At 40.1% G+C, this 14,286-nt stretch overlaps 1 protein-coding gene across 2 annotated transcripts in view; it reads left to right on the forward strand.

Annotated features, from left to right (window-relative positions):
- The window catches only part of si:ch211-106n13.3 (vWFA and Collagen domain-containing protein), a 34,018-nt gene that overhangs the window by 1,361 nt on the left and 18,371 nt on the right, over positions 1–14,286 (forward strand). Inside the window, exons 1-16 of one of the 2 annotated variants that reach the window (XM_046321159.1) lie at positions 6,371–6,556; positions 6,817–6,944; positions 7,133–7,693; positions 7,852–8,014; positions 8,270–8,501; positions 8,673–8,846; positions 9,010–9,087; positions 9,230–9,241; positions 9,351–9,437; positions 9,584–9,637; positions 9,742–9,795; positions 9,889–9,942; positions 10,239–10,292; positions 10,589–10,639; positions 10,748–10,801; positions 11,376–11,429. In XM_046321159.1, the coding sequence (XP_046177115.1) occupies positions 6,851–6,944; positions 7,133–7,693; positions 7,852–8,014; positions 8,270–8,501; positions 8,673–8,846; positions 9,010–9,087; positions 9,230–9,241; positions 9,351–9,437; positions 9,584–9,637; positions 9,742–9,795; positions 9,889–9,942; positions 10,239–10,292; positions 10,589–10,639; positions 10,748–10,801; positions 11,376–11,429 (1,776 nt within the window). In that variant the 5' untranslated portion in view covers positions 6,371–6,556; positions 6,817–6,850. Of the gene's footprint in view, positions 1–6,370; positions 6,557–6,816; positions 6,945–7,132; positions 7,694–7,851; positions 8,015–8,269; positions 8,502–8,672; positions 8,847–9,009; positions 9,088–9,229; positions 9,242–9,350; positions 9,438–9,583; positions 9,638–9,741; positions 9,796–9,888; positions 9,943–10,238; positions 10,293–10,588; positions 10,640–10,747; positions 10,802–11,375; positions 11,430–14,286 lie in introns of those variants that run through there. The other variant, XM_046321160.1, reaches the window with a different exon arrangement.

A 14,286-nucleotide genomic window follows, 5' to 3' on the forward strand; every position in this document is an offset into this window, starting at 1 on the left:
GGGGCCCAGCCATGGGTGGCCCAGGCTGACCCACTGGGGAGCCAGCTGCATCCAATCAGAATTCGTTTTTCCCAACAAAAGGGCTTTATTACAGACAGAAATACTCCTGAGCACCCACCTGCCTCCGCGTCTGACAATCCCACAGGTGAAGAAGCCGGATGTGGAGGTCCTGGGCTGGCATGGTAATATGTGGTCTGCGGTTGTGAGGCCGGTTGGATGTACTGCCAAATGATCTAAAACGAACTTGGAGGCCGCTTATGGTAGAGGAATGAACGTTCAATTCTCTGGCAACAGCTCTGGTGGACATTCCTGCAGTCATTATGCCAATTTGCACGCTCCTGTTTTTCTTAACTTCTAAAATAATTGTTGGTTAAGGGCTTGAAAGTAATAATTTCACTGTAAGGTCTACAACTGTTGTATTTGGCGCATGTGACAAATACAATTATAATTGATTTGTGGCATTGTGTTACCCCAAACTGCACATTTTAGAGTGGCCTTTTATTGTACCCAGCACAAGGTGCACCTGTGTAATGATCATGCTGTTTAATCAGCTTCTTGATATGCCAGGCATATCAGCTGGATGGATTATCTTAACAAAGGATAAAATGCTCACTAACAGGGATGTAAACAAATTTGTCCATACAATTTGAGGGAAGTCTCCTTTTTGTGCGTATGGAACATTTCTGCGATATTTTATTTCAGCTCATGAAACATGGAGCCAGCTCATTATATATTGCATTTATATTTTTGTAAAGTGTAATTCAAAATATATTACATTTTTATCAATGTCTGTTTTTATTGTGCTTATAAGCAAATGCAATAATGACTTTATGGAAGCATTTACAAATATGCTTCTAAAAACATTTAAGATCACTATCGAAAATACAATGTTCATATTGTTATGTTCACAACATTGGGCTGTAGAGAGAACTATTCTATGTGCTGAGGTAAAAGTGGTTTTGGAAATACTCAGTTGGATCTGTAGAATCTACTATATGTGGTGTTATTACTTGGGGGACTGAGGTCTAAATGCCCAGTAGCACTTTCTCCTCCACCAGTTCCATTCACTGCAATGCAATACATTATAGGCCTATAAATTACATATTGGCTTATAGAGAAAAACAATTCTATGTGCCAAGGTAAAAGTGGCGTTGGGATCACTCAGTTGGGTCTATGGAATCTATAGATGGTGTCATATCTTGAGGGACTGAGGTCTAAATACCCAGCAGCACTTTCTACTCCAGCCATACCATTGGTCCCAATGGAATACACTATGGGACCAATGGAATGAGTCGAGTGAAAAGTACTGCTGGATATTTAGACGTCAGTTGCCCAAGAAATAAAACCATATATGGACTCTACAGACCATACTACTGATTATTCCCAACCCCACTTTTACCGCTGCAGAGAATTATTATTTTTCTCTATAAACAAATATGTAATTCCATATACATTCTATTGCAGTGAATGGAGTGGGTGGAGTAATGAGTCACCAGCACATTGTATTACATTTACATTTAAGTCATTTAGCAGACACTCTTATCCAGAGCGACTTACAAATTGGTGCATTCACCTTATGACATCGAGTGGAACAGTCACTTTACAATAGTGCATCTAAATCTTAAAGGGGGGGGGGGGGTGAGAGGGATTACTTATCCTATCCTAGGTATTCCTTAAAGAGGTGGGGTTACAGGTGTCTCCGGAAGGTGGTGATTGACTCCGCTGTCCTGGCGTCGTGAGGGAATTTGTTCCACCATTGGGGGGGCCAGAGCAGCGAACAGTTTTGACTGGGCTGAGCGGGAGCTGTACTTCCTCAGTGGTAGGGAGGCGAGCAGGCCAGAGGTGGATGAACGCAGTGCCCTTGTTTGGGTGTAGGGCCTGATCAGAGTCTGGAGGTACTGAGGTGCCGTTCCCCTCACAGCTCCGTAGGCAAGCACCATGGTCTTGTAGCGGATGCGAGCTTCAACTGGAAGCCAGTGGAGAGAACGGAGGAGCGGGGTGACGTGAGAGAACTTGGGAAGGTTGAACACCAGACGGGCTGCGGCGTTCTGGATGAGTTGAAGGGGTTTAATGACACAGGCAGGGAGCCCAGCCAACAGCGAGTTGCAGTAATCCAGACGGGAGATGACAAGTGCCTGGATTAGGACCTGCGCCGCTTCCTGTGTGAGGCAGGAAGCGTGAGGCAGGGTCGCTCTATTAAACCCAATGCCCAGCACAAGTGACTCATTTAAGTTTTGCAGGCTCTATTGAGTTATTTCAATGACATATAATTGTATTTTATTAAAAGTATATTTATTTAAATATAGCTTACAAGATAGCTTTCAACATACCAGTATTGGTGTACACTTTCTAAAGACATTCTGGTATAAATTAATACAATATCAAATTATCAATGACGTTTTTCAAAGGTGGCTGCAATCACCGTTGAACAAATAAATGGGTCATTTGACATACAATATAAAAAGTATTATTTATATCAGCATTTCTTTAGAAAGTACAAAAATACATTTGTTATTGCTGTCTAGCATGTCTTTGCAGGGGGACTCTTTAAAAAAATGTTTAACAAAAATCAGCGATCGTGCTGCCAACAATATCCTGCTGTTAGGAGAACGGTAATATTTACGAGCGCTCCTGACTATACCACTCGAAATTGCATCGCTGACCCCTCCTAACTTTCATTAGCTGCTGCTGGGTCATAACTTCATCTACCAGGACATCGGGTGGTGATAATGGTGATAACTCATTGCACCCGAGTTATATTCGCTCATGAACGCTAACAACATGTTTTTTAAAATAAATGTTTCAATACATTATTATTCCGTTCTATAACATTTTATTTAATTATATTTGCTATATGTGGCATGAAACTGTTAAACGCGCAGTTCACTGAAATATATTCACACAATATTGCTCACAATGTAGTTTTCAGATTCAATATCTCAGATAAAGGTCATGTAAATAAATTGGGTTGTAATTATTCTGTATGAGTTTTCTTATCTTTGTCGACAGATGGCAGTATTTCATTACAATCCACCAGGCCCTGTAGTTTGCTTCAGTAGATTACACCATTTACATTTACATTTAAGTCATTTAGCAGCACACCAAACACTGTATAGACCTACTCTTGTCTTGGATAAATGCGTTATGAAACACTACCAGGTAACTCACAAATTTCAGCCAAAATGTGATCAATTGGTATAGACTAAGAATCACATGCCACTTTAAGGAATGGAACACTACTCACTTTAATAATGTTTACATATCTGGCATTACTCAACTCGTATGTATATGCTGTATTCTATACTATTCTACTGTATCTTAGTCACTTAATGTTTACATACTGGCTTTACTCATCTCATGTGTATATACTGTTTTCTATACTAGTGTACTGTATCTTAGTCACTTAATGTTTACATACTGGCTTTACTCATCTCATGTGTGTATACTGTTTTCTATACTAGTGTACTGTATCTTAGTCACTTAATGTTTACATACTGGCTTTACTCATCTCATGTGTGTATACTGTTTTCTATACTAGTGTACTGTATCTTAGTCACTTAATGTTTACATACTGGCTTTACTCATCTCATGTGTATATACTGTTTTCTATACTAGTGTACTGTATCTTAGTCACTTAATGTTTACATACTGGCTTTACTCATCTCATGTGTGTATACTGTTTTCTATACTAGTGTACTGTATCTTAGTCACTTAATGTTTACATACTGGCTTTACTCATCTCATGTGTGTATACTGTTTTCTATACTAGTGTACTGTATCTTAGTCACTTAATGTTTACATACTGGCTTTACTCATCTCATGTGTGTATACTGTTTTCTATACTAGTGTACTGTATCTTAGTCACTTAATGTTTACATACTGGCTTTACTCATCTCATGTGTGTATACTGTTTTCTATACTAGTGTACTGTATCTTAGTCACTTAATGTTTACATACTGGCTTTACTCATCTCATGTGTGTATACTGTTTTCTATACTAGTGTACTGTATCTTAGTCACTTAATGTTTACATACTGGCTTTACTCATCTCATGTGTGTATACTGTTTTCTATACTAGTGTACTGTATCTTAGTCACTTAATGTTTACATACTGGCTTTACTCATCTCATGTGTGTATACTGTTTTCTATACTAGTGTACTGTATCTTAGTCACTTAATGTTTACATACTGGCTTTACTCATCTCATGTGTATATACTGTTTTCTATATTAGTGTACTGTATCTTAGTCACTTAATGTTTACATACTGGCTTTACTCATCTCATGTGTGTATACTGTTTTCTATACTAGTGTACTGTATCTTAGTCACTTAATGTTTACATACTGGCTTTACTCATCTCATGTGTGTATACTGTTTTCTATACTAGTGTACTGTATCTTAGTCACTTAATGTTTACATACTGGCTTTACTCATCTCATGTGTGTATACTGTTTTCTATACTAGTGTACTGTATCTTAGTCACTTAATGTTTACATACTGGCTTTACTCATCTCATGTGTGTATACTGTTTTCTATACTAGTGTACTGTATCTTAGTCACTTAATGTTTACATACTGGCTTTACTCATCTCATGTGTATATACTGTTTTCTATACTAGTGTACTGTATCTTAGTCACTTAATGTTTACATACTGGCTTTACTCATCTCATGTGTGTATACTGTTTTCTATACTAGTGTACTGTATCTTAGTCACTTAATGTTTACATACTGGCTTTACTCATCTCATGTGTGTATACTGTTTTCTATACTAGTGTACTGTATCTTAGTCACTTAATGTTTACATACTGGCTTTACTCATCTCATGTGTGTATACTGTTTTCTATACTAGTGTACTGTATCTTAGTCACTTAATGTTTACATACTGGCTTTACTCATCTCATGTGTGTATACTGTTTTCTATACTAGTGTACTGTATCTTAGTCACTTAATGTTTACATACTGGCTTTACTCATCTCATGTGTGTATACTGTTTTCTATACTAGTGTACTGTATCTTAGTCACTTAATGTTTACATACTGGCTTTACTCATCTCATGTGTGTATACTGTTTTCTATACTAGTGTACTGTATCTTAGTCACTTAATGTTTACATACTGGCTTTACTCATCTCATGTGTGTATACTGTTTTCTATACTAGTGTACTGTATCTTAGTCACTTAATGTTTACATACTGGCTTTACTCATCTCATGTGTGTATACTGTTTTCTATACTAGTGTACTGTATCTTAGTCACTTAATGTTTACATACTGGCTTTACTCATCTCATGTGTGTATACTGTTTTCTATACTAGTGTACTGTATCTTAGTCACTTAATGTTTACATACTGGCTTTACTCATCTCATGTGTGTATACTGTTTTCTATACTAGTGTACTGTATCTTAGTCACTTAATGTTTACATACTGGCTTTACTCATCTCATGTGTATATACTGTTTTCTATACTAGTGTACTGTATCTTAGTCACTTAATGTTTACATACTGGCTTTACTCATCTCATGTGTGTATACTGTTTTCTATACTAGTGTACTGTATCTTAGTCACTTAATGTTTACATACTGGCTTTACTCATCTCATGTGTGTATACTGTTTTCTATACTAGTGTACTGTATCTTAGTCACTTAATGTTTACATACTGGCTTTACTCATCTCATGTGTGTATACTGTTTTCTATACTAGTGGGTATCTTAGTGGGTAATGTTTACATACTGGGACTCATCTCATGTGTAGAATGTTTGCATACATGACTGTATCTTAGTCACTTAATGTTTACATACTGGCTTTACTCATCTCATGTGTGTATACTGTTTTCTATACTAGTGTACTGTATCTTAGTCCGTATTGCTCTGACATTGCTCGTCCATATGTACAGTCTTGGCCAAAAGTTTTGAGAATGACACAAATATGAATTTTCACCAAGTCTGCTGCCTCAGTTTGTATGATGGCAATTTGCATATACTCCAGAATGTGATGAAGAGTGATCAGATGAATTGCAATTAATTCAAAAGTCCCTCTTTGCCATGCAAATGAACTGAATCCCCCAAAAAACATTTCCAAGTCGCTCTGGATAAGAGTGTCTGCTAAACTACCACAATGTACAATGGGAGCTTTGGATTGAGCAGCAAGGGCTTTTGACCGTCTGTTCCACAAAATGGAACCAGATAAACAAGAAAGTATATTTGACCTATAAAGCAGTATATGATTTCAGCAACAGATTTGACGCTACAGTACCTCTCTCAGGTGGCTGCAGACAAGCATGCTTCAGAGGCTGGGTGTAACCACTCCCCTATAATCCACATCCCAACCCAAAGCCACTAGGTTCTCATTGAGAAGTCTCAGGACCACGTCACAGTTTGGTTTGGTATAAAAAGGCTTCCAGGAACATCTATTCATGTCTGCTAGCGACGTTACAGCCTGTCATCTTGTACAGCAGGGAGTAAGTAGCCTGTTTCAGTAAATCTAGACGCGCTGTGTTACTGCAGGACTGTTTGCATTTACATTGATGAGTGGTATATTGGCAGCTGATGAGTAAAGAGTGAAGGTAAGATAACTGTCTTAACAATTGTTAAAGTTTCTCTTAAAAATGTACTGGAGTAATGGGCAAAAGTCAAATCGATATTCCTGCAAAACATGTACAAATAATGTGCAGTTTTGGGTATAACATAAATTTATCGCATAGGACTTTGAAAGTCATTTTTACATGTTTTGCTATTATTGGCTTAATCATGTTTTGCTAGCTTATTACATATTTACTAAAATATGTATTTTGCCATTTAGTTTGTATCCTCCATCTTTATTTAGTTCAAGGAGAACTTTGCAGTACTGTTGATCAACAATGAAGAAATGGATATTAGGATCCGTATTAACATGGATGTTCCTTCCACATCTGAGGGGAGATCATTTAGTGGAAGATGTTGACGTTCAAGCGGGTAAATACATTTTTATGTATTGCAATTAATGACAATGATTAACATTGTGCCTGCAATTTCTAACTAATATTACTACTGTACACAGGCCTATAATGTCAATATTGTCATATTAATGCAGATTTATAAAGACGGGTTTTGATGTCGTTAGCCAGCGAGGTGGGTAAGATTTCTTCTTTCCTTGATTCCAGGCTGTAGCACAGCATCAAACGACCTGGTTTACATAATCGACGGTTCCTCCAGCGTGGGCACTCCAGACTTTGACTTGGCCAAACGATGGCTGGTCAATATCACCAGAGGCTTTGACGTGAGCTCCCGTCACACCCAGGTGGGCGTGGTCCAGTACAGCGACACGCCCCGTCTGGAGATTCCGCTGGGCAAACACCTGAGCAGCCAGGAACTGGTCAGCGCCATCAACACCATCGGGTACCTGGGGGGCAACACCCAGACGGGCAGGGCCATCAAATTTGCCACGCAGCACGTCTTCCCGTCCTCCAACCGCACACAGCCTGCCAGGAACCGCATTGCTGTGGTGCTGACAGATGGCCGTAGCCAGGACGACGTGGTGGACGCAGCCGTGGAAGCCAAGGCCCAGAATATTATCCTGTTCGCTGTGGGCGTGGGCAACGAGATCACCAACACCGAACTGGTGTCCATGGCCAACAATCCTCCCTCTACATATGTTCTCTACGCTGAGGACTACAGCTCTATCGCTAACATCCGAGACGCCATGGAGCAGAAGCTGTGTGAGGGTGAGTCTGGGATCCTGAGGCTAATGATAGCTTAGATAGCTTATTTTGAGACATTTCCATAATACACAGTGCATGTGTCATAAACCTCCAAGATGAAATAACTGTGGTCTAAACTGACTTGCTCTCTATGTCTGTCTGTCTCTCTCTCTCTCTCTCAGAGTCTGTGTGCCCAATGCAGATTCCTGGAACAGCCAATGTAAAGGGATTTGAGCTGCTGTCCAGAATGCAGATCGACATGAAAGCAAAGAAAGTCCAGGGCTCGCTGATGTCAGAGACTTCCTACTTGCTTAGCCCCCGACTGGACCTCACCGACAGCACCAGGTAGGGGGACCGACCGTTCACACACACACACACACACACACACACACACACACACACACACACACACACACACACACACACACACACACACACACACACACACACACACACACACACACACACACACACACACACACACACACACACACACACACACACACACACACACTCTGACAGTAAACTCCTTAGAGCTCACATGAGATTTCTGTAACACACTTCTACATACAGTATAACCCATTTTTATTGATCCTCCAGGGCCATCTTCCCCGAGGGTCTGCCTCCCTCCTATGTGTTTGTGGCCACTCTACGCCTGAAGAGCCCCACCAACCATTTGAAGTTGGACCTGATCAGAGTGCTCTCTCAGGACGGGCTGAAACAGTTCGCTGTGACCCTCAATGGACTGGAGAAGTCTGTCATCTTCACCAGCACAACCACCAGTGTCAACAAGAAAGAACAGTGTGTCATTTTCAATGACAGAGGAATTAAGGTCTATAGAAACACACTGACATAACGACCCCCAACACCTTTGGACTGGTTTCCTGGACACATATTAATCCTAGTGCTGGACTAAAACGCATGTTAAATGTGTCTGGGGAAACCAGTTCTTTATGTTTTGAAATAGTAGTTACCTACTCAGCAAGTTTAACTTTTTCTACAGAAACTCTTTGACTCAGAGTGGCACCAGTTGAAGCTGCTTGTTAAACCCAGACGTATCATCTGTTACCTGGACGACATGCAGATAGAGGAGCAGCTACTAGAACCTGTATTTCCCATCTACATCAATGGAAAGATACAGGTCGCCAAGAAGGTCAAGATGGAAGCAACTGTTCCTGTGAGTAACAATGGGTGTTGTGGAAACTTAAAGAAATGCAACAACCAAAAATGTACAAATAATGGTTTGCTTTCATTTTAAGGGAGCTTCTATATTTAGATGAACTTTTTTTACTATAATGACACGGTAACATGACTATGTTTGTCTTGTAATCCTTCTTTAGATTGAGATACAAAAACTGAGGCTTTACTGCGATCCAGAGCAAAGTGAGAAAGAGACAGCGTGTGAAATATACTCTGTGGTGAGTGTAATGATACTGTAACTACGAGACTCATAATTTACTTCCACATGTCACTGAAGGTTTCTATTGAAGGCGGGGGGGGGAGGGGGTAAAGATAATTTCATCTTCATATCATTATCGTTCTCTATTTATTTCTATACAGGAGGATGACAGGGTGAGTATGTTTGTTGGTTGTCTGTCTTTACATTACATTGTAATTATTACATTACATTTGTAGACTTGTTGGGTTGTTCCTGTTATATTAAATCGTTTTCTGCTCCCAGTGTCCTCTGGACAGACAACCTGCAGCAGTGGAGAGCTGTAACTGCCCTCTGGGGAAACCTGGGCCTCCTGGTCTTCCTGGGCCTATGGTGAGAATTCAATCATAAATAATTCAATCCTAAATTGATTGAGAGATTTATGACAAAACAGCTGTACAGAACAAAATGCCAACTCCACCAGATGGATGACTATATGTAAATCTCTAGTTCATAGCTTGTCTGTTTGAACCCTGTAGGGCTTCCGAGGTGAGAAAGGGAGGGAGGGGCCACCTGGTCCTGACGGTAAGCCTGTGAGTACTGGCTATCTATCTGAAATATATCTCATTTCAAAACATGAGGATCAATCATACAGTATGGTGATTCTGATGAATTGTTACTCATTTCCTTCGTGAAGGGGAAGCCAGGTGAACGTGGAATGGCAGGAGAACTCGGGAAGAATGGGAACAATGTGAGTGAAATATATGTCACTACAATTTCTGCATTTTGCTGATTATACTTACTGCTACTGTGTTTGTAATGTTGGTTTCATTATTCAACTTAGGGCAAAGCGGGCATACCAGGGCATAAGGGCGAAGCAGGACTCAATGGGGCCAAAGTAAGCATCATGAGATAGGTTCACAATATACTATAACAAATCATTTTCATATCACATAGTTCTTTGTATGGCTCATCATGTTAGGTTAGATTACTTGTTAGATATTACTGCATGATTGGAACTAGAAGCACAAGCATTTCTCTACACTCGCATTAACATCTACTAACCATGTGTATGTGACAAATAGAATTGGATTTGATTTCGCTATTAGATCTAAAGGCCCCGGGCCTTTATGTTACTGTAGTTTTGAATTGAGGTCATGTCTTTGTGATTGAGCTGATTCATCCTGGCTGCAGGGTGACACGGGAGCACCAGGCCTTGAAGGCAGACCTGGCCCTCCAGGACCTACAGTGAGTCATGACCCTTTAAAAAAGTGTAATTATAGAGAGACACACACACACACACACACGGCTGTGGGAGCAGCCCAGCATAATAGGCAGACTACTAAGCAGGTGCAAGTAGTGTAGACATGAATGATGAAAACAAAATGCCAATATCCAGTTTAATTTAGTGTTTGTAGACGATAGACGTATTCTCAGACTACGTTAATAACACACTACATACTCCGAGGGAGTCAGGTCTTAAAGACCATATAATGGTGGCGGTGCCAATGGACAAGGGTTTTAAAAGACTGTTTCCATTGTAGGGAACTGAGAGACAACTTCAATTGGAGGCCACAGGAATTGCAGGGGAAAAGGTAAGAGACAAACTTTGTCAGAAATATTTTATGGCAATTGAATGTGGTGCTATATTTTGTTGACTCTTTAATGCAGACATTTTTTCTCCAACATTTTCATATGTACAGGGAAGTCCAGGTGAAGCAGGAGCTCAGGGACCACCAGGAGAGCATGGACCACATGTAAGCTTGTATACACCTATTATGTATGTTGACCTTCATGTTCATAACTGTGTACGATGTGGAACTGTCTGGTATTCAACAGCATTTTCTTCTTCGCTGTATGAGAAGTGCTATTTATCCTGTACTAGGGTTGGGCGATATCTAAGGAGACCTCGTCTACAATATATTGTGATATCCGTTGTTAATAACTTTACACCGTTAATGACTAGATACATCCAGACTGCAATTTTTATGCTTATTTTTATATTAAAGTCACATTCTCATTAAATAACCTCAGTATGGCGAAAAAAATCAAGCTTAGTTGATTCATTTAGACTTCATATTTTCATTTTCAACACAACGCCCTAACGTATAAAACTGAACAGTTTTTTGATTTGTAAAGTTCAAATAGCCAAGCACTTAACGGCAATATAAAACATCACAATATTTGATTTAATCATGTTGGCCCAACCCTATTCTGTACAACAAAACATCCAATGATAACAGTACAGTATCAGTTTGCTTGTTGGTCAGAGGGAAGTCAGGGGTTACTATACAGCATTTTATAACTGAAATGATGTTGTTTTCTGTTCAGGGGGACACAGGGCCGGTAGGAAAGGATGGTTTTGTTGGACCAGCTGGAGTGAAGGTGAGCTGAGATTTAATTTCACATTCCTTCATAAACAAGTGACATGGAATAGTCTGTAGGCGATGGCAGATGTGACATGCAAGGGACTGCGAGCTATGTGACATCTTGTTAGAGATGATATCTGTGTGTTTTTTTGGGGAGGGGGAGGGGGGTTCAGAGGGAATATTTGTGGTTAATCTTTCCTTTTCCTATGGAGTTGGTGGTTCCATAGGAGGAGGTTTGAAATGTTAGAGTTTCACTCAGAGTTCTATATAAAGACACTTCCACAAGCTAGTCTAGGTGGCGGAAAGTCTGCATAAGCTATTTCTAGAGTTGAGGTGGTGCGTGCGGGAGGTAGGAACATTGTTAGTTCACTTGTAAACATTGACTAAAGTATATTTCATGTTCTTTGCTTTGGTTGGGAAGAACAGGAAGCAGGTTACGCAGATTTGAACTGTATATATGTTCAGTTATTTTGTATTTTTTTAATGAATGGGGATAATTTCATTACCCCATTTGTGGATAATTACTTTTTTTTAGCTAAACCCTATAACCCTGTGTTTAATTAGATGTTGAACTGATGATGCTTTCAACTACATACTGTAATGCAGGCGATATTCAATGAATACTCATATGCCCATCAGTACCTAGTAAACTAGCCTTAGACTTAAAAGGTTTATTTTTCCTGAGGGAACTTTGTGGTGTGTGCGCTGGATCTGTAGTGGATCTAGGAGATCCAGGGACACAAAGGATCGTTTCAGCTTCCAGTAGTAGTATATGTAACCTGGCTCGCTGCCTGGCGTGAGTTTGGTGTTCTATAATGAGGGGTGAGTGCTGCAGAGCGGAGCGTGGCTTCTGTTCCTGCAATCTATTTCCAGAGCTCTGCATCTGCCCCAGCATCTGTTTATCGCCCAGGGAACATGTCCCTTCCTTTTGGAGTGGTGTAAATTAGTGACACCCTACCATTTACCGGCTTATTAAACTATGCACACTTACCCGTAAAGTAGCTTTGATAAAGGTCTTGGCTTAGTAAGATGTTTGTGTCGTCTGGCAATTGGAGAAGGAACGGTTTTGTGAGGGATGTGACATTTGCGCACTGTAACCATGAAAAGTACAAGTGAAACCTCAAACTGGTTTGCTGAAATTGTAAAACACCAGGGATGCCACCATTTGATTTAACTGTAAAAATCTTCTGTACACAGATAATATTTATCTTGGTGGAGTGACATATTATTTTGAGTGTAGTTTGTAATTGCAGTGAGTCACTGTCATGGCTAATGGTCATCCTCTCGCTCAAATTCATTGAATAAATCATTTTTTTGGAACTCCTTGGCTTATTATCAGCTAAATGTGTCCTAAATATGTATTTTATTATATACATTTTTTCCCAACCTTCCCTCTCATTTTGGATTAGAAGCCAAGGTCCCCAAATAATTCTTCAAGCAAAACCCCAGCTTTTCCAGCCCAGCTCCCCATCCCCAGTCCCACCCCCAGTTCTAGCCTGCTGGTCTGGATCCAGTGCATGATCAGCTAACCGACTGGTTTGATGTGGTGGCCCAGATGAAAGCCTGTTCATTGGGTTGGGTTTTCACAGTGCGGCATGGCTCTGCAGCGGGCTTGGCTGCTGCAGTCTGTAATCACGGCCCTGCAGCTCACAGGACACAGCAGCTGTAAAAACCAGACACACCATACTTTAGATGTCGGAGAGGTTTGGTTTAACCAGCCAGTGTGCTTGCATTGACAACAATAGGAAAAAATGTCTATCAGTACCAGGCTACACTTGGATCAAAATGCACAGGAATGTTTTGAGACGCTTGCATAAAATTCCATGTAAAACTTGAATGAAAGTTACATGTCAGATGAAGTCTCATAAAGTTTTGGGTAATTGCTATCCTAGATGAGTAAAAATGGTTGTGTGGAAATAATGTCATAGTTTTAAGTTACAAAGGATTCCTGTTGTAATTCAGAAAACAGCTTGGTGTGAGGTCCTGTATCAAATAAATTCTTGTGATTTTTCATGCACGGGAAGGAACAATGTTCCGCCGCATGTAGAATGAAGCAAGATTGTGCAAAGATGGGTTTTCTGCTCTTGCTTTTGAGGCTGTTCCTTACTCTAAAACATGGCTCTCCAATCCTGTCACTGGAGAGCTGGCCCTCCTGTAGGCTTCCAATCCAACCTCAGTTGTAACTAACATGATTCAGATTATCAACCAGCTAATTATTAGAATCGGCAGAGAGGAAGAGGCAAGGCGTGAGGGATAATTGGGCCCAAAATATGTTTTCTCTAGCAGGTGCAGTTTTTTTTGTTTGTCTCACTTAAGGAGGTTTTGTACGGAGTTCAATGAGAGTGTTGACTTTGGTTAACAAAAAAATGTAATGGTTTATTTGCTACGTGTGGCTTATTTGATTGAATAGATGTTTCGTAATGCTTAGGTTGTTATGAATGTACTGATATAAGTAGGTCATGTGACATCCTGGCAACTTTGAGAAAAAACACTTTATATTGGAGTTGTGCCTGTTGTTCCCACGCGTCACTGCCCTCTCATTTGCTAGAATGGTCTTGCCTCCTCCCGACTGCTTTCCATTTTTGAAGATATTTGTTTAAATTGATAGAGCGGTCACTGGAGTATCTGGTTAATATAATGGAATCAAGTGCGCTAGATTAGGGATGGATTGAAAACCTACAAGAGGCTAGCTCTCCAGGAACATGGCTAGAGAGCCCTGCTTTAGAGTAAGGCACAGCCTCAAAAGCAAGAGAAGAATATAATTTTTGCACAATCTTGCCTAAACATCTATGTCAAATAGAATGCTTCGTTCCACACGGGGAGAAACATTGTTCCTTCCTGTGCATGAAAAATCACAATACTTTGAAGAGATG

This window comes from Oncorhynchus gorbuscha, linkage group LG22 (genome assembly GCF_021184085.1).
Source record: "Oncorhynchus gorbuscha isolate QuinsamMale2020 ecotype Even-year linkage group LG22, OgorEven_v1.0, whole genome shotgun sequence".
Classification (NCBI taxonomy): domain Eukaryota; kingdom Metazoa; phylum Chordata; class Actinopteri; order Salmoniformes; family Salmonidae; genus Oncorhynchus; species Oncorhynchus gorbuscha.